Source organism: Oryx dammah, unplaced genomic scaffold (assembly GCF_014754425.2).
Source record: "Oryx dammah isolate SB20612 unplaced genomic scaffold, SCBI_Odam_1.1 HiC_scaffold_16, whole genome shotgun sequence".
NCBI classification, from domain to species: Eukaryota; Metazoa; Chordata; class Mammalia; order Artiodactyla; family Bovidae; genus Oryx; species Oryx dammah.
In genome coordinates, this window is record NW_024070200.1 from 62,574,764 (window position 1) to 62,600,842 (window position 26,079).

Consider the following 26,079-nt stretch of genomic DNA (forward strand, 5'->3'; position numbering starts at 1 on the left):
AATGCTGAGAGCGAAAGTGGTGTCCTGCATGGGCTGTACACCGCCTTCCCTTTCTGACAGTCCACCCCACTTTGGCATTCAATGTCCTCAATTCCTCTCCCACCTTCTATCAAAAAAATCTATTCTCAGGGAAGGGATCTCCCACTCACACTGGGGAAGATGACAAGAAGGCATTGTAATACCATCAGCTTTCCTTTTCCCTCCCTCCAACCCACAGCACATTCTGTCCTATTTGTCTGCATAATGTAACCTGGGCTTCCCAGGTAGTGCAGTGGTGAAGAATCCGCTTGTCAATGCAGGAGACTAACACAGCTTCAATCCCTGCGTCAGGAAGATCCCCTGGAGGAGGAAATGGCAACCCGCTCCAGTATTCTTGCCAGGAGAATCCCATGGACAGAGGAGTCTGGAGGGCTATAGTCCATGGGGTCACAAAGAGTCAGACACAACTGAATGACTGAGCACAGAACAGAGCAATGTAACCCATGCCTAACACCTCTCAGCAGTATGTGGCTGCCACATGAACGGGGCAAAACCTGCGTGTTCCCAGCACCAGCTCTGCTTCAGGCTGGCTTGAACGCTGTCAAAGATTCTACCGAGCTCCTAGACCATGGAGTCCAGATCTGTAGGCATGAAGATTCCACGTGGGGTTCTGAGGTACAGAATACCCTGGTCGAGCCACCGCCTCAGGCCTGCCAGGCACCCCAGACGTCCTGCAAGCCCAGAGGAAGGGGCAGCCGGCGGGGTGCGGCAGCTTGGAGGGGCGGCCCTGAAGCTGGGCACAGACAGTGGGAAGGAAGTGGGCCAGGGCGCTTGGCAACCCACCTGAGTGCTGCTGACTGCACTTCTAATCTTTCACAATAAACATGTATTTTGGTAATCAATTTTAAAAGTTTTATCAAAGGATAAAAGGAAGCCTTGGAGACCCCCAGGCTTTTCACAACCCCCTCCAAAACCCAGGGAGCCTCCGTGGAAATGGAGATGGAATAACCATAGGGAAACAAAGACTCGTGCCTTGCTTTTTTTCTGTCAAAGATAACTTTCAGAAGACTAATTACAGGCAATAGAGAGTGGCAAGGAAGACGCAGAGGCAGAGAGGAAACCAAATAAAATTAGGGACATAAATATATTCACTGACCTTGTATTTAACCAACCCCCAACTCAACTTTCTTGACCTGACACTCCCCACTGGAATGTTCTGAGCATGTCACACACACAGCCAGATTGGCCTGAGACCTCGCTCCAGGGTTTCCCAGAGCAAGCCACTGAAAGTGTCATCCCATTGCCTCACTTGGGCAAAGGGAGAAAGGCTGTGTGGCCATTAGTCTCATAGGAGAGAACTGAACAGGCTGACAGGGCTGCTGAGGGAACCAGCTGCACCTCCTCCTGTCTGGCTCTCTGGCCAGCTTGGGGGAAGATGCTTAAAGGGCACGGTGTGTCCTCTCATCGCAGCGTCCCTGTAGGGAAATGGGTGGTTCCAAGTGATGGACCCTGCAGCATCCCCCGCTGCTTCTCCTGAGGAGGCAGGTTCACAGGGGGCCAAGTTCAATTAGAGGCCTGCTTTGAAAGGGTCACCGAAATCTGAATCTTCTCTCCCCTTCCTGTTCAAGGTCCTGTCTCAGAAAAGGAAAGGAAAGCCATCCACCTGCAGGGGCAGCTTCATCTCTAGGTTCTCTGGCTCCTACATGCCAGACCCACAAATAAGGGCTGCAGGGGTCAATAGAGAAATGGAAAAGAAAAAATAAAAAAGTGAGGGTCCCAGCGCAGCTCGCCAGTCTTTACGTCAGCTCACATTCACATTCCACTGTTTCTACAAGAAAAGGCTACATGGATCTACAGGCCAGAGCAGGCTCCACAGATGTCTGAGCTGTACCATCACACAGGCCCCTCACCAAGAAGCCTCCCATCCCTCAACCTGCTTGAATGCTCTGCTCTCAATGTCTTGAAATCCTTAACAATTTTTAAACATGCGATCCCATGCTTTCCTTCTGCACTAGGCACAAGTTACACAGCTAGTCCTGTACATCACCTATTGCCTGGCACATAGTTGGGGTTTAATAAATACTGACTCCTTTATCAAATGACTGGCATACATTTCCAGGCCACTTTCAACATGCCTTATCAGGTCCCTCGTGGCCTTATCTTTCCCCAGTGTTTAAAAATGTAACGCCACAGGTACCTACCGATCTGTCCCATGAGCAAGACCAAAGGCTGAGAGAAGACCATCCCTGGGGCTGGGAAGGGACTGGGTGGAGTCACACGGGAAGAGAAAGGGGAGGGACAGCTGGACAGGTCCCGGGGGTCATGCTCTGGGCTGGCCACACGTGTCCCTACAGCTATCTTCCAGGAGCACAGACCTGGGTCTCGGGGGTAAAACTCCTGGCTTTCTGGAGGAGATGTGGAGCCACGTGGCAAGGCCATGACAGGTGTGAAGCTCACCGAGGCCCAGTCTGTGCGGGTCCCGCCTGGCCCCCAGGCTCAGGCTGCTGAGAGGTCCTTGCTGGCCCCGCACGGCTGCAGCTGCTGGCGACACAGCACCCCCACTCCTGTCTCACCAGCTTCTGCTCAACGTGATGTCATGCTCCCTTCTCAGCGGCTGGCCATCTGTACGGCTGGTGGGCGCCCAGGAAGATACGCTCTCGGGCTCAGCCACAGCCCAGATGGAAAACAAAAGGCAAAGAAACCACACCAGCCAGCCCCAGGACTGGAGGATGCCGGCCCCTGAATACAGCCAGCCAGCACGGCCTCCAGTTAGACCCTCAGTGCAGATTACTCTGGGGGGAAGGGCTGCTGGTCCAGAGCGGCAGTTGCCTTGCACCTGACTTCCCTGTGAAGATGTCAGCCCATCAGTATCCCAGCCCAGGGAACCACAGCTCACAGCCTCTGATTTCTAAACGGTGCGGCTCAGTCCCGTGGGCTTCCAGCCCCAGCTCTGTGGCTGCCACCCTGTCCTCGTAGGAGGGCTTCAGTGTAACGTCTCTGAGGACCCAGGAGATGGAGAGCACCATTGGTTTAGTCCAGCGGCCCCACGGAAGCGAGAGGGACCTAGATTGCTCGAAAAGGAGAGAGGCAACGCAGGCAGGGCCAAGGGCTCTGCATCTCTCCTGCCTGCCGCTGAAGACACCTTGCCTTCCCAGGCCACCAGACTTCTTCCTCACCGGCACCCACAACCCGTCTGCAATCAGGACCACCCCCTCCAATGGGCTTAGTTAGAAAAGCTCATTTTAAAAGATTTTTACTGTCATAAAATAAGTTCTACGACAGTAAAACTTAGCAGCTTACCCATTTTTAAGTATACGGTTCTGCAATGACAGGTATATTCACATTGTTCTGCAACATCTCCAGAACTCTTGGAAAAGTGAATTTCTATATCCATTAAACACCTCCCTATTCCATTCTCCCCGCAGCTCCTGGCCACTAACCCATTGCTGTCTAAATGAATTTAACTTTTCTCGGTATGTCATACAAGTGGGATCACAAAGGATTTGTCCTCTTATGACTGGCTTATTTCACTCAGCAAAATATCCTCCAGGTTCATCTATGTGGTAACCAGTGTTAGAATTTCCTTCTTTCTTAAGGCGGAATAATATTCCATTTGTTGGAATACAAACAGCAACAAACACCAGACCCCACATTTTGTTTATCCATTTCTCCACTGACGGACACTCGGGCTGCTCCCACAGTTTACTTGTCATTAGTAATGTTGTTATGAATCGAGGTGTATGAATACTTTAAAACTCTGCTTTCAGAAGTGAAATTGCTAGATCATATGGTAGATCTATTTTTAAATTTTCGAGGCACTGCCATACTGTTCTCCACGGAGGCTGCACCGTTTTACATTCCCACCAACACAAGGGTGCCAATGCTTCCACATCCTCGCCAACACTTGTTCTGCTGTCCGGTGTTTTGTTTTAATAATGGGCATCCTAATGTGTGTGAGGTGTAAAGAAGAACATTTTTATGCAAAATATTTCCAGTATGGTAAATAAGCTGTTGGGACACAGGAAAAACAGAAAGGAGAAAGATGAATGGGAAGCCTTCTGAGGCTGAGGGTGCATTCAGACTCTCTCGTGGCGTTTTGTAAAAAAGTTAATCCAGAAGCTTTGTCAGCACTAACTTTGGTAACATCTATTGCCTCTGATAAAAAGGCTATTTGTTCCCAAACCAAAACCACTTACAAGTATTTTCTCCCCTAGACAAGAAAGGAAACAGCAGGAAGGTGAATAAGCAATATAGAAGAAATTCTCCTAGATTATTTTTAACAAAATACCAGAATTTATACATTTCATATAGTATTTATACAGACCACTTTCAAAGTAATAAACTTGGAAGTTTAGCTGCGTATTCCAAAGGTGATATTATACAGAGCTCCTTTCTAGGAAACGTTTGTACTCTTCATCGAATTATCATTTGGAAAATCAACCACATTAATTTATAGTCACATATAGACAAGGTTCCCAAGGAACCATACCTGCTCCCCAAATCAAACCCACTCTCAAAGGCTGTAGCCATACGCTCAGTACAATCCTCAGTGCTTTACCGAATGCCTCAGAGGCTCCAAAATCCATTTCAAAGAGCATGGAAGCCTCTGATTAGTGAGTGTGGGGGCCAGAGCTGCTGGAAGAGATGGCATCCAGGGGTTCCCATCATTGACGGGGGTGGGCAAACACAGCTTAAAGCAAGTACAAGGTCATGCTCACCCCTTGTCTTTGGTGCGTAGTAGACCACCAGCCACATGTAAGCACTTGGAATTACTGGATAGACTTCTCAAATGCCCCATTACACATTTAATCACATCTTGTAGAAGCAGCAAGCATTCTCATAAGGGATCAGTGTGCTACGGATCACATTTTAACCCTCTAGACGGATGAATCACCTTCAAGTGTGATTAGGTATCTCTTTGGTGTCTGGTGTTGGCCATGTGCATATTCTAGGTTCTTTGAGAAGGCTAGTGAGCTCTAATACCTGGTACCTGGTGCCTTAGGCTGAGATCACAGAATACATCTGGCTACCTTCAGGACGTCATCAAGCCAGGGGCCTGTATGTGGCCCAACAGATGCAAACCGAGAGCCTTTCTGGGCTCGAACCCAAAGTCTTAAACCAGATTTAACTCCTCTTAAAGGAGTAGGCTATCTTCATGCTAAAGATACAGTAAGCTGTTCCCTTTCTCTGAACTCAAAGAAGAAAGAAAGCATTTAATTTTGAAAGTAGTTTCTTAAAAAACAAAATCTTAAAACCAAGGTTGATACATTCATTCAAAAAGTAAAACACTGTATTTTAATCTAGTGGGTTAAACTGTCATGAATCATTTCCACATATTTTCTAAAAGGGGATTTTGGTGAGAACACATAGTACATTTTATTTACATTACTGAGGTAAAACAATCAAGGAAAATCAGTTTTCCTAAGAGATTTGAGACATAGGAAAAAATTAAATAGCCAAATCTATACCCACAGTGAGTTGAATTGTGTCCCCCAAAAGACATGTTTAAGTCTTAACCCCCGGTCCCAGGGAATGTGATCTTATTCGGAAAGAGAGTCACTGCAGCTGTAATCAAGTTAAGAAGAGGCCACCCTGCATTAGGCTGGGCCCCAATCCAGTGACTGGTGTCCTTACAAGAAGAGGGAAACGTGGACACGGGGAGAGCACCACGGACGATGGGGGAGAGGCCGGAGAGATGCGCCCACAGACTGGGGAAGCCCAGGACTGCGGCCGCCTCCGCAAGTTAGGGAGGAGGAGGGATCCTGCCTCCTGGCTTCAGAGAGAGCAAGGCCCTGCCCACACCTTGACTTCAGACTCCTGGCCTCCAGAACTGTGAGAAAATACATTTCTGGTTTTTTGAAGCCACACATTTTGTGGTAGTTTGTTACCGCCACCCTAGGAAACTAAAATAATATTGCTGCCGTCTACACAGAGAGATGGCTTTGATTACTACTGCCCAGCAGGGTCCCTGGCTTCCCTCTCAACCGGGAAGAGTACATCCAGCTCTGCAGACGTGAAGCTCAGCTCCTGGCTTCAAATAGAACCTCTCTGTGAATTCCATGGGCCTCTCTGCCTGCTGCTGTGTCCTGAGAGTGCCCATCGATGGGGCTGTGCACAGCACACACATTCACCCACACGGACTTCTTAAAGCTGCCTTGCACGGGCTCAGTTGCTTCAGTTGTGTCCTACTCTTTATGACCCCGCCAGACTCCTCTGTCCATGGGATTCTCCAGGCAAGAATTACTGGAGTGGGTTGCCATGCCCTCCTCCAAGGGATCTTCTTGACCCAGGGATCGAACCCATGTTTCCTACATCTCCTACACTGCAGGTCGATTCTTAACCACTGAGCCACTGGGGAGCATAGACTTCCCTCAACAGGAAAACTGGGGCACCCACTCCCTCCAGTTAGGAAGCAGCCTCATACACAGGTGAGCTCTTTCCAGTGAGCATTATATTTGGTGTTGGGAACAGGAAGTAGACACATTTTCTTGAAGTTTTAAGAGTCTTGGGTAACTAGAATTCAGGAGTTTTATATTCATAACAGCAATAATAATAGCTAATACTTTTGTCCTTACTTTGGGCCACTATGAAAGTGCTTCCCATGCTCATTTAATCCTCACATCTCAGAGGCAGAGCTATCATTTATCCCCATCTTACAGATGAGGAATTCAAGGTTCAGACAAGTGGCCAAAGGTCTGGTTTTCAAGCCTGGATTTCTCTCCAATGGGAAATGCCTTCCCTCTCACGTCTGCAGCTCCAGGCCAAGTCCAGCTTTACCTGGTCACGAATACAGCAGCATCCACGGGGGGTGTGTCGTCCTTGCCTCCTGGAACCTGGTTGTTGCCGAGGTACCGTGCACCTCCATACTCTTCATTCTGCCAGTGACAGAAGCTCTCCAGGGACCGCTCACCATGATGCCCAATGGACAACTTGGCCTAAAAGAAATCAGGGGGCGGTTGCAGAAGCAACTTCCCAGGGAAGCCAGAGTTTATGCTCAGACCACAGTGCGGGTATTAAGGAAGAGACAGCTGCTCACAGGGGCATTATTCAGTGTCGTCTGCCCACAGTGCTGGCAGGCAGATGCAGAGACCCAGAGAGAGGCTACCGGGGCCTTACCTGTAAGTCAGGATGAAGACTATCTTATTAAAGAAAAGCTTTCTTCTTTTTGGCAAACTAAACAGCATACCAAGCGTTCTCATCTGCACTGCTTAACTCTTTAGGTAACACTTTCATAAGGAAATGCACTCAATCAAGACCAGAAAACAGTGCTACAGTGCAACCAAATCTGGCCTGAAGCTTGGGTATAGCTCCAAAAGGCCAGCCATGATCCCAAAGATCTCAGCATCAACTCTGCACCCGGGAGACAAGAGAGAATGAAGGCGGGGGGACAAAGGTCCACTGCTCAGGGTTCCCGAGAGGCTGAGGTTACGTGCACACGAGTAGCAGTGGCTGTCCCCCTCCCACCAGGCATCCCCTGGTCCCTGGCCTAGGGCACACTGCTGCCACCTGCAAAGCCAGGGACAGAGGACAAAACAAAACACCTGGACTCCTCCTGAGCACTCAACAGCCATTAAGAAGCCTAAGGACCAGATATGTTTTCTGTAACTGTGCTGATGGAGACTTACAGGACGTTGTCGTAGCAGGACAAGCTTGGTAACCTGAATGTTGACTTTAATTCCAAGGCTCTGGTGCTGAAACATATTGTATACCTGTCAAGAGAGAAAAAAAGAAATGTAGAGAGATACAAAAAGTAAAAAAAAAAAAAAAAAAAAAGCAGTATCCTAAAACAAACAAAAGATATTAGATAAAAACTAAGGATATTTGAACAAACTGTAGTCAATAATCAATAACACTGCCCCATTAGTTATAATAAACATATCATATTAATGTAAGATGTCAATTACAGGGGAAATTGTGAATGGGAATTCTATGTACTGTCAATTTTTTAATAAATCTAAAACACAAAATATAAATGAATGAAATATAAATGTATTCATTTATAAACTAATGAAATATAGATTATGTTCATTAAATGTTAATTACTTTAAAATATTTTTTAAAAACTGTGTTCTTCCAGTACAAAAAATCTAAATATATGATTTGCAATCATATATATATATGAAATTCAAATTTCAATGTTCATAGATATTTATTGGAACAAAAAATACATACATGTAAGATATATAACCCAGATTTTATTTAAAAGGCCTTCTGAGACAGAAAAAATTCCTATAAATATAAATTCCTCAAAAGAAACTTGCATAACAGGAAACTCTGGAATCACATACATGTGAGGGCATACAAGCTTACATGCAAAGACCAACTGGAAATAAGCTGGTTGAAAAAACAATGCATAGGACGGGTGAATTTGAAAAAAAAAAAAGAAATGGCGTCAGACGATTCTGGGGTTTCCTGCAGGAGGGTGGAGAGGATCTTCATGACGGGATGGGCAAAGTCCGTGCCTGTGGCCCTCTGCCATGTGCCAAGCTGCATCATCCCCAACCTTCCTCACAACCCATCACAGGTGGTGTCTCCACCAACCTCGGTTCCGTGAAATAAAGCCACTTGCTCAGGACTCACAGTCAGTCAACTATGACCATAATCCAAATCTAGCCTTGCCAGCCATGAGGGCCACATTCCTATTTTACCTGAAGTCCTCGTTCTAGCCAAAGTTTGTCATGAGATACAGTAACAGAAAAGCATATGCCCCCTTAATTCTGCACCTCTTGTTGGTAGAACGTATTTACAGGGGTCTCAACATCAAGAAATCACAGAATTCAAGGGGAAGAAGGATAGGAAAAGTCAAGTAAGACAGAAGAATGAAAGTTGATGTAGAAAGAAAAAAAACATTGGATTTGAGGACCCCCAGATCATGACATCCTCCTGAGTTCCTTCTCAGGAGAGAGTGGGATTCAGGGAGGCAGAGTGGAGGAGCTCATAAAGGTAGCAGTATAAGATATAGAGGGAAAAGGTAAGAACCTTTTAAATAATCCCTTTTCTTTTTAAATTAGGAAAATACTTGTTTCATTATGTCCTTTTCCCAATGTTATTAATATATAATTGCCTTAGGTTCAGGTATACAACATGATGCTGATGCTGGGAAAGATTGAAGGCAGGAGGAGAAGGGAACAACAGAGGATGAGATGGTTGGACAGCATCACCGACTCAATGGACACGAATCTGTGCAAACTCTGGGAGACGGTGAAGGACAGGAAAGCCTGACGTGCTGCAATCCATGGGGTTGCAAAGAGTTGGACATGACTGAGCAAATGAATAACAATATAACATGATGACTATATATCCTATATACCACAGTGTATATAATATAGTACATATATACAGATCTCAAAATGATTACCACAGTAAGTTTAGCTAACATGCCTCACCCCACACAGTTACAGCTGCTTTTCTTGTGAAAGGACTTTTAGGACCTGCTCTCTCAGCAACTCTCTGGACTTTCCTGGTGGCTCAGGTGGTAATGAACCTGTCTGCAATGTGGGAGACCCAGGTTCGGTCCCTGGGTCAGAAAAATCCCCTGCAGAAGGGAATGGCAACCAACTTAAGTATTCTTGCCTGGAGAACTCCACAGACAGAGGAGCCTGGCAGGCTACAGTCCATAGGGTCACAAAGAGTCAGACACAACTGAGAGACTTTCACTCTTAGCAGCTTTCAAATATATGATACTATAGTACTGTTAACTATAGTCACCATGCTGTACACTACATTCCCAGGACTTATTTATCTTATAACTAAAAGCTTGTACCTTTGACCATCTCCACCCGTATCCCTACTCTCAGCCTCTGGGAACCACCAATCTGTTCTCTGTATCTATAAGTTCAGTTTTTTTTTTTAGATTTCACTTATAAATGAGATCATACTGTATCTGTTTCTAACTTACTTCACTTGATTTTGAATATGCTACTTTTTTCCTGACAGACATAATCTAGAGGGAGAATTTTTCAGCAGGGGCATGAAAACTTTCTCTCCAGGACATCAGCAGCAACATAAAGTAATGGCTGCAGCCAACAGCGTGGCCACAGTTAATCCAGGCCATGAGAAGCTGGATGCAGCACTGGGCGCGGAAGCTGCAGAAACCAGGCACGCAGCGTCTGAGCATCTGTGCAACAGAGGAATTAGCTGTGCCAGTGCTTGGACTTTTCTCTTTGAAAACTATTATTAAAGCAAAACAATCTTCGTGTAATTTAATATTCTTTCCCACAAGGAAAAAGACAACATATTCAGTTCTGTTCTCCCTCCCTCCTTCCAAAACTTTTTCTTTCCTTAAGAACAAAATTGCAGTCATTTTTTAAATTCTGGATCATCTGTAGGCCAATTCTGAAGTCATGCCTTAGCTACCTATCCCCAGACCTGGGTGAAGAAAGGAAAAGCACATAACTTTTTCCTTGTTTCGATAGTCTGAGAACCACCCAATGGCTATAAATCAAATTTTTCCAGAAATATTCAGCCTTAGGATTGGGCCCAAATGAGAAAACCTCAATTCAAAACATGAAAACTGGGAAGAATAAAAACTTTAAATTATGAGGGAGAAAATTCAAGTCACAGAGGGTTTCAAAGCGCAATCGAAACATTGCCTGTAACAGTAACACCAGCCAAAGACATTAAAGAATACTGCAGGTTTAAAGGAACAACACAGGAAACCAGTTCTCAGGATGTTCTGACACACCCCCCTGAAAGCAGCATAAAGAATGGAGCCTGAACGGAATGATGCAGGTTTCAGCAAGGACAGAACCATAGGGACACAATCCCTCCTCAGTATTGCTGGGTTTTTCCTCTCCACCTGAGGACAGTTTGGCACATTCTATATAAGGCTCAAGTGCCGTCCTTGGAACAAATACACAAAAAATACGTGAGCTGGAGCAGGAGAAAAGCTTCATGCTCCAGGAGCTGGGATGGAGGGCAAGATGGGGATCTGTTTAATGAGCACGGAGTTTCAGTCTTGCCAGATAACAAAGTTCTCAATTGGTTGCTCAACAATGTGAATACATGTAACGATCTTGAACTGCACACTTAACGACTAAAATGGTAAATTCTACTATGTGCATTTACCAAATTAAAACTTTTTCATTAGCTAACTTAAGAAGCCTCACACTCTCAAGATATTCTCTAGGAAGCCTGCAGGAAGCTACCCGCCTTGATGTGTAACCGGGAGGCTTACGTTCAGGAGGGCGGGTATGGGAACCCGTCTTGTCCCAGGGGCAGACCACGGTCCCGCAAAGCCGGGCATACCCGCGCTCTTCCGCGAGGGCCATGGCCAAGCCAGGCCGGCCAGCTGAAAACCCGTCGGCACCCCAGAACACAAAGCAGCAGGCTTCAGAAACATGTAGCAAAGGCTGCCTGTCTTCCTCGCCCGTGTGGAAATGCACGCTCGTGAGAGCCGTGGAGGTGGCGGCCCCATGATCTTTGGGGAGACACCTGGTTGGAGAGGGAGCGGCGCAGTGATGTCTGGAGTCTGTCCCGCTCCAGCTGGCTGCGTCCTGGCGCGCTCAGAGCCCTGGCTGCGTCCACCGCATCGGCACCCGGGGACCGAGCTGGGGCCCTGCAGCCAGCAGCGCAGCAACCTGGGGACACCGTCAGGGAGGAGCAGACAGGGACAGGTGACCGGGCACGTGGAAGGAGCTGGTCCAAGGCCGGGTAGGGGTGCTGTTCACAACGCCAGGCCGGTGGGGTGGGCGGGGAGGGTGCTCACAAGAGCACCACCTACCAGCGAGACTCGGGGCCTCCCTAGGGACAGAGCGGAACCAGAGGTGACACGCTCACGTCGCCGGCTGCACCCACCCAGGCCCCACCCTGGAGGGGGCTATATTCTCTAGCAGTCCCTCTGACCGGGGTTCCTGAATCAGCAGCAACACCCCCTGGGCACAATTTGGAAATGCATTCTGGAGCCCACCCCAGACCCAGTGAATCAGAAGGCCAGCGGGGAGACAAGCCGTCTGCATCCACCAAGGCCCCCAGCATCCCTAGGCTGTGGGAACCAGTGAGCCTTCCAACACGCCGCCAGTCTCTGCTCACCAGAGAGAGGCTTGTTGTATGTTTCACGTGGTAATTGAGTCAAATTGATGTCATTTTTCCTCCAAACAGAACTCGCCTGGAATGTCTCAGGTTTTCGTTCCACTCTGTGGTTGTTAAGGAAGCTAAAAACAACCAAAGCTCTGTCAAGTGGCCCCATTTTCCAGTTTGGCTGCCCAGACCCAGGGCTTCGAGTGTCAGCACCACCTGTTTCCGTCTGCAATTTGTTCTTTAAAATATTCCTGCTCCAGTGTCACCGCCACCCCCAAGCAAAGGAAAATCAAGTCGTGCATATAGAAAAGGCACTACAGCACATTTGGAAAATCAGCCAGATTTTCAAATCACTCAGGGCACGGGCTGCAGCTTGCTGACAGCTCAGAGATCCAGGTCTGGGCGAAGTGTCTCTCTCGACACGTAACTGCACAGGTAAGCATACTTGCAATGGGAAGAGGACTTCTGGAACACACAGCCCAGCGGGACCCTATCTCCCTCTGAGCCAGGAGGGAGGGATCTTTTAAGACACAACTGACCCGTGCAGCAGCCTTTCAGCTCACTCACAGCGAAGCTGAGCGCCGGGGCACCACGCCCTGCTCTCCCATCACCCACAGAAGCACTCTCCCTCTGCCTCCCAGATGCCAGGATGACCCTACTGGCCGGCTCCTTATGTCAGGGCAATGCCTTCCCTTCTAAGTAGAGGGTCAGTCATCACAGAGGTGTCCTTAACTGCCCTGGTCACTTGCTACCATCTGGATCTTTGTGTAGCATTTTTTAAAATTTGCACACAAATCTCAGGGAGCTGTCTGCTGGGTGCTCTCAGTTGGTGCCACCACATGAGCTCCGTGAGGATGGGAAGTGTTGTGGTCCCTGCTTGATCCCTAGAAAAGTCCCCAGCACACATTAGGTACCCAGTAAAAATATACCTGAACGGAATTACTGAGTGTATCTCATTTTCTTTTTTTATAGTGATAAAATACATACAGCGTTTCCCAGGTGGTGCAGCTGGTAAAGAATCCACCTGCCAATGCGGGAGATGCAAGTGGGTTCAGTCCCTGGGTCAGGAGGGTTCCCTGGAGGAGGAAAGGACAACCTGCTCTAGTATTCTTACCTGGAAAATGCCACTGACAGAGGAGCCTGGCAGGCTACAGTCCATGCGGTCACAAAAAAAGTCGGACTCGACTGAGCCACTGAGCACACACACGGCTCACACAAAATACAGATAACATAAACTTTACCGTCTTAACCATGGTTAAGTACACAGTTCAGTGGCATCAGATGCTGTCACCATGCTACCATCACTATATCCATCTTCACAGCCTTTCTGTCTTCCCAGACTGAACCTCTCACCCCTTAAACAACAACTCACTCCCCTCTCCTCTTAGTCCCAGCAACCCACCACTACTTTCTGTGTCTATAAATAAAGACTGCATCAGGCACCTCTTACGAGTGGAATCATACAGAACCTGTCTTTTTGTAATTGGCTTATTTCCTTACCATAATGTGCTCAAGGTTCACCTACATCATATCACAGCATGAGGCAGAGTTTCTTCCCTTCTTAAATTTGAATCATATTCAATTATGTATGTGTCCTTATACATATATACATACACACACATTTTTGCTTATCCTTCCGTGGCTATTTAGGTTGTTTCGTCCATTTGTGAATTATTTGTGAATAATGCTGCCAGGAACAAATAAATATCTCTTGGAGACTCTGCTTTCATTTTGTGTATATACCCTGAAGTGGAACCACAGAATCATGTATTTTGTGCTGCTGTTGCTGCTAAGTCACTTCAGTCATGTCTGACTCTGTGCGACCCCATAGACGGCAGCCCACCAGGCTCCCCCGTCCCTGGGATTCTCCAGGCAAGAACACTGGAGGGGGTTGCCATTTCCTCTCCAATGCATGAAAGTGAAAAGTGAAAGTGAAGTTGCTCAGTCACGTCTGACTCTTAGCGACACCATGGACTGCAGCCCACCAGGCTCCTCCATCCGTGGGATTTTCCAGGCAAGAGTACTGGAGTGGGGTGCCACTGTGTATCTTGTGAGTGAACCTCTTTTATGCTCTGGCCTGTGTAGAGTCTGGACACTCTGCTGGGATTTTTAAAATTTTTCTCTTTTGGCTAAGGATGCTGTCTTCATTGGGGAAACCTCCCTCACTGGGTGAGCTCTGGACAAAGGAAGGAACCTTCTTTCTACTGGAGAAACTAAAACAGGTGAAAACTCACTCTGCCTGCCACAGAAGCCTTGGCGGGGCGCTGGCAGTAGAGAGATGGACACACAGTGGCTCTAGGACCACGGCCACACTCCTGCCAGAGCTCAGCCCTGCTCTCTCCTGCTGCCTGGCCTCCCTCCCTGCAGCCTCCTGCCCCTTACCTTCCCCCAATTCTGACACTGGTGACCGAGCCTCCCTTTTGATTCTGGGCTCCTCCATACACACCTCCTAAACACAATTCCTCTTCTGCTTCAGTTAGCCCAGGTGCAGTTTCTTCTCAGTTCAGTTCAGTCACTCAGTCGTGTCCAACTCTTTGCGACCCCATGAACTGCAGCACGCCAGGCCTCCCTGTCCATCACCAACTCCCGGAGTTTACCCAGACTCATGTCCATTGAGTCAGTGATGCCATCCAACCATCTCATCCTCCACCGTCCCCTTCTCCTCCAGCCTTCAATCTTTCCCAGCATCAGGGTCGTTTCCAACGAGTCAGTTCTTCGCATGAAGTGGCCAAAGTATTGGAGTTTCAGCTTAAACATCAGTCCTTCCAATGAACATTCAGGGCTGATCTCCTTTAGAATGGACTGGCTGGATGTCCTTGCAGTCCAAGGGACTCTCAAGAGTCTTCTCCAACACCACAGTTCGAAAGTGTCAATTTTTTTGGAGCTCAGCTTTCTTTATAGTCCAACTCTCACATCCATATATGACTACTGAAAAAACCATAGCCTTGACTAGACAGACCTTTGTTGGCAAAGTAATGTCTCTGCTTTTTAATAAGCTTAGTCTAGGTTGGTCATAGCTTTCTTTCCAAGGAGCAAGCAGTTTCTTCTGCTTACAGTCAAAACCCTTGACTGAGCCAAGCTTACTCCTCTCTAGGTTACAGAGCTCCTTTCTTCTCTGTTTTAAAATGAGACCACTCTGCCTGATGCCAGGGTTGTTTTATTACCTTTTCCATGCTTCACAAGTCCTCAAAAACAACCAAAGTGGTTCTGTTCTCATCCCTTCTTCTCGTTCTCATCCCTTCTTCTGGTTCTCTATAGACTGACTCAACAGGACTCAGAAGTAAATTCGTTCGTGGCAGCCAAGTATGCTCTCAGAACAGTTCTTGCCCACTGCACTTGCTTATCAGCTCCATCTTGATACCTCTTCCGTGAAGGACAAGGTGTGAGCTGGGAAGAGAGATGGGGCAGAAAGGGACCACCCATAGAACAGGGTGGGAGGTGTAAATATGTAATTGTATTTATGTAGAAACACTTCCTGCCAGAGTTTAGGCCACCCCATCTGTGTGATATGCTTAGAATACAAAAGACATTTCAGAAGTAAATTAATCAAGGAATTAGAAAGGGAAAGCCAGTGTTGACACAACTTCAGTGCTAAATCCTTTGCACAGGATGTTAGAAAATGGTATTAATCACTCATTTATGAGTTCACAATGCCACAAAAATGTCTTGATTATCTACACAGGTACAAGGCGCTGGGGAAACAACAGTGAAGGTACATACAGCCCTACCTTTGAGCTTATAGATGGCGTAGATGACTATAGTCAGCAGGGTGGGTTTTTTAAAAATTCTGTTAAATATGCAGTATATGAAATTTACATTTTTAAGTGTATGGTTTAGCAGCATTCAGTACACTCACATTGTTGTGGAACAGTCACTATTTTCCATCTATAGAACATTTTCATCTTCTCCAGTTGAAACTCTGCAGCTATTAAACACTAACTCCCCACTCCCTGCCCCGCTGTAGCCCCTGGTAGCCACCATTCTGCTTTCTGTCTCTATGAATTTGACTACTCCAGGGACCTCATTTGAGTGTAATCATACAGTGTTTGGACAGTATACTTTTGTGACTGGATTATTTCACTTAACAAAATGTTCTGAAGGTTCACCCATGTTGTAGCATGATCAGAATTTCCTTCCTTTTTTAGGCTGAATGATAATTGAGTGTATATACCATATTTTGTAAATCCCTAAAGAGATGGGACTACCAGACCATCTTACCTACCTCCTAAGAAATCTGAATGTGGGTCAAGAAGCAACAGTTAGAGCCTTACTTGGAACAAATAACTGGTTCAAAATTGAGAAAGGCTGTATAGTGTCCCCCTATTTAACTTCTATGCAGAGTACATCATGCAAAATGCTGGGCTGCATGAATCACAAACGGCAGAATCAAGAGTGTTGGGAGAAATATCAACAACTTCAGATATGCAAATGATACCACTCTAACAGCAGAAATTGAAGAGGAACTGAAGAGCCTCTTGATGAGGGTGAAAGAGAAGAGTGAAAAAGGTGACTTAAAACTCAATATTCAAAAAACGAAGATCATGGCATTTAGTCCCATCACTTCATGGCAAATAGATAGGGAAAAAGTGGAAACAGTGGCAGATTTTATTCTGGGGGGGCGGGCTCCAAAATCATTGGGGATGGTGACTGCAGCCATGATATTAAAAGATGCTCCTTGGAAAGAAAGCAATGATAAACCTAGACAGCATATTAAAAAGCAAAGGCGTCACTTTGCAGACAAAAGTCCGTATAGTGAAAGCTATGGTTTTTCCAGGAGTCATGTATGGATGTGAGGTTGGACATAAAGAAGACTGAGCACTGGAGAATTAATACTTTTGAAATATGATACTGGAGAAGACTCTTGAGAGTCCCTTAGGCAGCAAGAAGATGAAACCAGTCTATTCTAAAGGAAATCAACCTTAAATATTCGTAGGAAGGACTGATGCTGAAACTCTAATACTCTGACCACTTAATGCAAACTGCTGACTCATTCGGCTGAGTCTGGGAAAAAGACCCTGAGGCTGGGAAATACTGAAGACAAAAAGAGAAGAGGGTAGCAGAGGATGAGACAGTTAGATAGCATCACTGACTCAATGGACATGAATTTAAGAAAACTCTAGGAGATAGTGACCTACAGCGAAGCCGGGGGTTGCAAACAGACGCAACTTAGCAACTGAACAACAACCACAGCAACCACATTTTGTCTACCTATTCATCCTTCAGTGGACACTGAGTTACTTTCTTTTGACTATTCTGAATAATGCTGTTATGAGTGTGGGTGTACAAGTTCATGACCTCGTTTTTCTTTTTGGTTTATACTCAGAAGTAGATCATATTTTAAATTCTATTTTCTTAAGAACTATCACACCGTTTTCCAAAGGAGTTACAGCATTTTACGGTCCCAAGAAAAGTACACAAGGCTGCCCATTTCTCCACATCCTTGTCAACACCTATTATTTTACGCTGTTTTAGTAATAGCATTTCAATGGGAATGATGTAATATCTCACTGTGGTTTAGATTTGCATTTCCCTAATGATCAGTGACACTGAATATCTTTTCATATGAATATCTTTTCATATGATATACAAATTATAAGATTTGTATATCTTCTTGTAGTAATGTCTATTTAAGTCCATTTTAAAATGAGGTTGGTTTTCACTGTTGTTGAAATCTCTGTATATTCTGGATATTATCAGATATGTAATTTGTAAATAGTTTCTCCCATTTTGTGCTCTGCCGTTTTACTTTGTTGACCGTGTCCTTTGGTGTACAAAAGTTTTAAAATTTGGCAAAGACCAATTTACCTTTCTTTTGTTGACTGTGCCTTTGGTATAATATGCAAGAAATTATTACCAAATGAATGTCATGAAGTTTTCCCTTTTAGGATTTTTATAGTTTTTAAGCTCTTACATTCATGTCTTTAACCCAATTTGAATTAATTTTTGTATATAATGTTAGGTAAGGGTCCAACTTCATTCTTTTGTATGAACATATCCAGCCTTGCTATTACCATCTGTTCAAAAGGCTGTCATGTTCCCACTGAATGGTCTTTGCAGTCTTGTTGAAAAGCATTTGACTACACGTCAGCGTATATCTCTGGGCTCTGTGTTCTATCCCATCCATCGACATGTTTGTCTTTATGCCAGTATCACAGGTTTTTGACCTCTATTTTTGCTCAGTCACTAAGTCCTGTCCCACTCTTTGCAACCCCACGGACTGCACCATGCCAGGCTTCCCTGTCCTTCACTATCCCACGGGGCTTGCTCAAACTCATGTCCATTGAGTCAGTGATGTCATCCAAGCATCTCATTTTCTGTTGCCCCCTTTCCTCTTGCCCTCAGTCTCTCCCAGCATCGGGGTCTTTTACAGTGAGTCAGCTCTTTGCATCAGTTCAGTTCAGTCGCTCAGTCGTGTCCGACTCTTTGCGACCCCATGAAGCGCAGCACGCCAGGCCTCCCTGTCCATCACCAATTCCTGGAGTTCACTCAAACTCACGTCTATCGAGTTGGTGATGCCATCCAGCCATCTCATCCTCTGTCATCCCCTTCTCCTCCTGCCCCCCAATCCCTCCCAGCATCAGAGTCTTTTCCAATGAGTCAACTCTTCACATGAGGTGGCCAAAGGACTGGAGTTTCAGCTTCAGCATCATTCCTTCCAAAGAAATCCCAGGGCTGATCTCCTTCAGAATGGACTGGTTGGATCTCCTTGCAGTCCAAGGGACTCTCAAGAGTCTTCTCCAACACCACAGTTCAAAAGCATCAATTCTTCGGTGCTCAGCTCTCTTCACAGTCCAACTCTCACATCCATACGTGACCACAGGAAAAACCATAGCCTTGACTAGACGGACCTTAGTCAGCAAAGTAATGTCTCTGCTTTTGTTTTTTTTTTTTTATTTTACTTTACAATTCTGTATTGGTTTTGCCATACATTGACATGGATCCACCTGCTATCTAGGTTGGTCATAACTTTTCTTCCAAGGAGCAAGCGTCTTTTAATTTCATGGCTGCAGTCACCATCAGCAGTGATTTTGGAGCCCCCAAAAATAAAGTCTGACACTGTTTCCCCATCTATTTCCCATGAAGTGATGGGACCAGATGCCATGATCTTCGTTTTCTTAATATTGAGCTTTAAGCCAACTTTTTCACTCGCCTCTTTCACTTTCATCAAGAGGCTTTTTGAATCCTCTTCACTTTCTGCCATTAAGGGTGGTGTCATCTGCATATCTGAGGTCATTGATATTTCTCCCAGCAATCTTGATTCCAGCGTTTCTTCCAGCCCAGTGTTTCTCATGATGTCCTCTGCATATAAGTTGAATAAGCAGGGTGACAATATATAGCCTTGACGTTCTCCTTTTCCTATTTGGAACCAGTCTGTTGTTCCATGTCCAGTTCTAACTGTTGCTTCCTGACCTGCATACAGATTTCTCAAGAGGCAGGTCAGGTGGTATGGTATTCCCATCTCTCTCAGAATTTTCCACAGTTTATTGTGATCCAGACAGTCAAAGGTTTTGGCATAGTCAATAAAGCAGAAATAGATGTTTTTCTGGAACTCTCTTGCTTTTTCCATGATCCAGCGGATGTTGGCAATTTGATCTCTGGTTCCTCTGCCTTTTCTAAAACCAGCTTGAACATCAGGAAGTTCACGGTTCACATATTGCTGAAGCCTGTCTTGGAGAATTTTGAGCATTACTTTACTAGCATGTGAGATGAGTGCAATTGTGCAGTAGTCTGAGCATTCTTTGGCATTGCCTTTCTTTGGGATTGGAATGAAAACTGACCTTTTCCAGTCCTGTGGCCACTGCTGAGTTTTCCAAATGTGCTGGCATATTGAGTGCAGCACTTTCATAGCATCATCTTTCAGGATTTGAAACAGCTCAACTGGAATTCCATCACCTCCACTAGCTTTGTTTGTAGTGATGCTTTCTAAGGCCCACTTGACTTCACATTCCAGGATGTCTGGCTCTAGAGGTGACCAAATTATTGTCATTTATTGACCAATTATTATCATCATCAGTCTTTCCAATAAATATTCAGGATTGATTTCCTTTACCTTTGTAGTACTTTGAAATCAGGAAATATAAGTCTTTCAACTTTGTTTTTCTTTCCAAGATTGTTTTGGCTCTTCAGGGTTTCTTGAGATACTGTGCAAATTTTAGAATGAATTTCTCAATTTCTGCAAGGAAAAATGTTGTTTGGATTTTGCTAGTGACTGCATTGAGTCTGTACATTGCTTTGGGCAATATTGACATCTTACTGATAAAACTTCCAATCCATGAACATCAGTGTCTTTCCATTTATTGATGTATTATTTTCTTACATCAATGTTTTATAGGTTTTAGTGTACAAGTCTTTCACCTCTGATTAAAGTGTATTTTATTCTTTTTCACATTTTTGCAAATGGAATTAACTTCTTTTTCAGATTATTCAATTTTGGATACAAAAATATCACTGTTTTGTGTGTATTGGTTTTGCATCCTGCTAATTTGCTGATTATTTTATTAATGCTAATTTTTGTGCCTTCAGCAGTTCAGTTGCTCAGTCGTGTCCGACTCTTTGCGACCCCATGAATCACAGTACGTCTGGCCTCCCTGTCCATCACCAACTCCCGGAGTTCACTCAAACTCACGTCTATCGAGTCAGTGATGCCATCCAGCCATCTCATCCTCTGTCGTCCCCTTCTACTCCTGCCCACAATCCCTCCCAGCATCAGAGTCTTTTCCAGTGAGTCAACTCTTCGCATGAGGTGGCCAAAGCACTGAAGTTTAGTACTTCATGATTTTCTATAGGGCTCACACTATCTGTAAACAGATAATTTTACTCCTTCCTTTCCTAACTGGATGCCTATTTCTTTTACTTGATTAACTGCTCTGGCTGTGACTTCCAGTATTATATAGGACAGAAGTAGTGAAAGAAATCATCCTTGCCTTGTTCTTCATCTTAGAGGAAAAGCTTTCAATCTATCACCCTTGAGTATGATGTTCACTAAGGGTTTTTCATATATGGCTTTTATGATGTTGAGGTACCGTCCTTTTATTCCTATTTGCTGAATTTTTTTTATCACGAGAAATAGGTGAATTTTAGCAAATAGTTGTATTTTTCATCAACTGAAATGATTATTTTTTCCTTCCTTCTGTTAATGTGGTATATTATGTTGCTCAATTTTGTATGTTGAACCATCCTTGAATTCCAGAAATAAATCCCACATTGTCATGGTGCATGATATGATTTTGGTTTGCTAGTATCTTGTTGAGAATGTTTGCAATAATATTCAAAAGGGAAATGTTTTCCTTATTCATAAGGAACTATAGTACTCTTAGAGTGTCTTTATCTGGCTTTCATTAAAGGGCAATGCTATCTTCATAGAAAAGAGGAAGCATTTTTGCCTTTTCAGTTTACTGGAAGAGTTTGAGGAGGATTAATTAATTAGTTCTCCTTTAAATGTATGGTATAATTTACCAGTTAAGCTGTCAGGTTCATGGCTTTCCTTTGTTAGGAGATTATAGATTACTGATTTGATCTCCTTTTTAGTTATAGGTCAACTCAGATTTTCTATGTCTTTGTGATTGTGTCTTGGTGAGCTTTGTGTTTCTAGGTATTTGCCTAGTTCATCTAGGTTTAGCTAATTAGATAGTGTACATTGGCTCACTGTATTCTCTTATAACTCATTTTGTTTCTACAGAATTGATAGTCATGTCCCTGCGTTCATTTCTGATTTTAGTAATTCAAGATTTTTTACTAATCAGTTTGCTGTTGTTGAGTTATTAAGTCATGTCCAACTCTTTGTGACCCCATGGACTGAAGCACACCAGGCTCCTCTGTCCTTCACTATCTTGTGGAGTTTGCTCAAATTCATTTCCATTGAGTCAGTGATGCTATATAACCATCTCATTCCCAGCATCAGGGTCTTTTTGAATGAGTTGGTTCTTTGCATAAGGTGGCCAAAATATTGGAATTTCAGCTTCAGCAAGAAGCTTCAGTCCTCCTAATGAATATTGATTGATTTCCTTTAGGTTTGATCTCCTTGCAGTCCAAGGGACTTTCAAAAGTCTTCTCCAGCACCACAGTTCAAAAGCATCAACTCTTTGGCACTCAGACTTCTTTATGGTCCAGCTCTCATATCTCTATATGACTACTGGAAAAACCATAGTTTTGACTGTGCAGACCTTTGTCTGCTTTGACTACAGTGAAGAACAGGGAAGCCTGGTGTGCTGCTGTCCATGGGGCTGGCAAAGAGCTGGACACAATTTGATGACTGAACAACAACAATCTTTGTTGGCAAAGTGAAGTCTCTGCTTTTTAATATGCTGCCTAGGTTGGTCATCACTTTCCTTCCAAGGAGCACGCATCTTTTGATTTCATGGCTGCATTCACCATCTGCAGTGATTTTGGAGCCCAAGAAAATAAAATCTGTCACTGCTTCCACTTCCCCCCTTCTATTTGCCATGAAGTGATGGGACCAGATGCCATGATCATAGTTACTGAATTCACTTTTTCACTCTCCTATTTCACCCTCATCAAGAGGCTCTTGAGTTCCTCTTCATTTTCTGCCATTAGAGGGGTATCATCTGCATATCTGAGGTTGTTGATATTTCTCTTGGCAATCTTGATTCCAGCTTGTGATTCATCCAGCCCTGCATTTTGCATGATGTACTCTGCACAGAAGTTAAATAAACAGTATGTCAATATACAGTCTTGCCATACTCCTTTACCAATTTAGAATGAGTCAGTTGTTCTATGTCTGGTTCTAACTGTTACTTCTTGACTTGAATAGAGGTTTCTCAGGAGACAAGTAAGATGGTCTGGTATTCCCATCTCTTTAAGCATTTTCCACAGTTTGTTGTGATCCACACAGTCAAAGGCTTTAGTGTAGTCAATGAAGCAAAAGTAGATGTTTTTCTGGAATTACCTTGCTTTTTCTATGATTGAATGAATGTTGGCAATTGGTTTCTGGTTCCTCTGACTCTTTTAAATGCAGCTTCTACAGCTGGAAGTTCCCAACTGATGTATTACTGAAGCCTAGCTCTAAGGATTTTGTGTATAACCTTGCTAGTGTGTGAAATGAGTGCAGCTGTACAATAGTCTGAACATTCTTTGGGATTGGCATGAAAACTGACCTTTTCCAGTCCTGTGGCCACTGCTGAGTTTTCCAAATTTGCTGACATACTGAGGACAAAGCACCAACTCTTTGGCACTCAGACTTCTTAGTGTTGAGTGCAACACTTTAACAACATTCTCTTTTAGGATTTTAAATCCTAAGGTGCTGAGTGTAGCACTTGAACAGCATATTCATTCAGGATTTTAAATAACTCAGCTGGAATACCATCACCTCCACTAGCTTTGTTCATAGCAAAGCTTCCTAAGGGAAGCTTTTTTTTTCTTTTATCACTTGACTTCACACTCTAGGATGTCTGGCTCTAGGGGAGTGACCACACCATCATAGTTATCCAGTTCATTAAGACCTCTTTTGTAAAGTTCTTCTGTATATTCTTGCCATCTCTCCTCAGACTCTTCTGATTCTGTTAGGTCCTTACTGTTTCTGTCCTTTATCATGCCCATCCTTGTATGAAATGTTCCCTTGATATTTCCAATTTTCTTGAAGAGATATCTAGTCTTTCCCACTCTGTTTTTTCCCTTTATTTCCTTGCATTTCTCATTTAAGAAGGCCTTCTTATCTCTACTTGCTATTCTCTGGAACTCTGCTAAAGATTTAATCAATCTAGCTAAAGTTTTATCAGTTTTGTCAGTTTTTCTGAAGAATCAGTTTTTGGTTTTACTGATTTTATCTACTGTTTTTCTATTATTTACTTATTTCTGCTCTAATCTTCCCTTCCTTTTGCTATACTTGAGTTTAGTTTGCTCTTCTAGCTCTCTTAAGGTGTAAAGTTAGGTTATTAATTTGAGATCCTTTTTTAAAAAAAAAAAAAAAGCAAGCATTTTACAGCTATACATTTCCTTCTGAGTACTGCTTCCACTGTTCCCCATAAGTTTTGGTATGTTTCATTTTCATTTTAACTCAGCCTCATGCATTTTCTCATTTCCCCTGTGATTCTCCCTGGACCCACTGGTTGTACAAGAGTGTGTTGTTTAATTTCCACATATTTGTGAATTCTCCAATTTTCCTTCTGTTACTGATTTCTAACTTAATCCCATTGCGACTAGAGAAGATATTTTGTATGATAATTTTAAATCTGTGGAGACAATCTGTGAATATATACAGTATATCCTGGGGTATGTCCCACGTGCATTTGAAAAAAACGAATATCCTGCTATTGTTGGGTAGTGTTCTGTATATCTTATCAGATCTAGTTGCCTTACTGTGTTGTTCAAGTCCTCTATTTCCTCACTTATCTTCTGTCTAGTTTTCCCATTCACTACTAATAGAGTGTGTGTGGGTGGGTGGGTGTGTGGGTGTGGGTGTGGGTGTGTGTGTGGGTGGGTGGGTGGGTGGAAGGAGGGAGCCGAAGTACCTATTATTATAGAAAACTTCACACTTGTCACTACAATTCTACAAAGTTTTTGTTTCATATATTATAATGATCTGTTATTAGGTTCATAAAAACTTATAACTGTTCCATTTTCTTGCTATATTGAATCTTTTATTATATACAAGATATTTTTGTCTCTTGTAACTTTTTCTGACTAAAGTCTGCTAAATCGCTTCAGTCGTGTTCAAAATCGCTTCAGTCGTGTTCGACTCTGTGCGACCCCATAGACGGCAGCACACCAGGCTCCCCCATCCCTGGGATCCTCCAGGCAAGAACACTGGAGTGGGTTGCCACTTCATATTAGTATAACCACTCCTGATCTCTACAGTTACTATCTGCATGGACTATCTTTTTTATTCTTTTGCTTTTGATTTATTTGTGTCTTAATGTAAAGTCAGCCTCTTATACACATTAGAGCATTTCTTAGATCCATTCTACTAATCTGTCTTTTAAAAAAGCAAACAATTTTTTATTTTGTACTGGAGTATAGCTGATTAACAAGCAATGCTGCAATAGTTTTAGGTGAATAGGAAGGAACTCAGCCATACATACACATGTATCCATTCTTCCCCAAACTCAATCTGTCTTTTGACTGGAGAGTTTAACCTATAATTTAAGATAATTACTGACAAGGAGGGACTGACTTCTGCATTTTGCTATTTGTTTTCTATGTGTCTTATAGCTTTTGGGGGCCCTCATTTCCTGCATTAGTGATTTTTTTTGCATGTTTCATTTTTTATGGTGAAAATTTTAAATTCCCTTCTCATTTCCTCTTGGGTATATTTTATAGCTATTTTCTTTGTGACTACTACCAGCATTATATTTAACATCCTAAAATCATAGCATTCTGATTTTATACCAGCCTGAATTCAATAGTACATAGAAACTCTGCAGCAAGATGGTTTTTAAAAAGAAAAAAAAAACAAGAATTATAAATCAAGACAAGAACCACCAAGGAAAAGGCAGACTGCTATGATAAAGAAAACAGGTGGCCTTTTCAGAGGAGTCAGCAAGGAGGGCCTCTCTAAGGGGACATTTACACGGAGACATAAAAGACAGAGGCGCCAGCTCTGTACGAAGTGCGGCAAAGACCGATCCTGACAGAGAGATGCTACAAGTCAGAGAGGAGCCCACGGGGGCCCCTGAGAAATGGTGGCACACATGGCAGGAGTGGAGAAGGGAGTGGAGCCCAGGAGAAGCAGGCGGGCCCCGGCCACTCGGCCTGGGAGAGCGGCAGGCAGTGGGGAAGGTTTCCACATCCGCCACGAGTGAAGCCACAGAGCGCCTCAGAGCTCCTAGCAACAGTGTCCTAATTCAAGACCCTTCTGGCCGTTCTGTAGCAAGGATCCAAGAAGAAAGACAATGGAAGTGAGGAGCCCACGAAGATACTTCTGTAGTTGTCAAGATAAAAAACAATGGCCATCAGTCCAGGGTAGGAATGGAAAGAAAGGACAGATCTGAGCTATGCGGTCTCCCTTATGACCAGGTGGTACAGGGAACCCTCAGCCCAGGTTTGAGACCTAACCCTGCGAGGCACTCACTGGCTCTGCACCCCGAACTCCCCACAAGCCTCTATTTTCGTCTCATAAAACGAGAA

The 26,079-nt window shown here is 44.2% G+C and overlaps 1 protein-coding gene across 1 annotated transcript in view; it reads right to left on the minus strand.

Moving 5' to 3' along the window:
* The window catches only part of ADAMTS17 (ADAM metallopeptidase with thrombospondin type 1 motif 17), a 395,327-nt gene that overhangs the window by 297,857 nt on the left and 71,391 nt on the right, over positions 1-26,079 (minus strand). The window contains exons 5-6 of the mRNA XM_040257013.1: positions 7,605-7,688; positions 6,757-6,914 (exon numbers count right to left, since the gene is read on the minus strand). Of these exons, the coding sequence (XP_040112947.1) occupies positions 6,757-6,914; positions 7,605-7,688 (242 nt within the window). The remainder of the gene's footprint in view (positions 1-6,756; positions 6,915-7,604; positions 7,689-26,079) is intronic.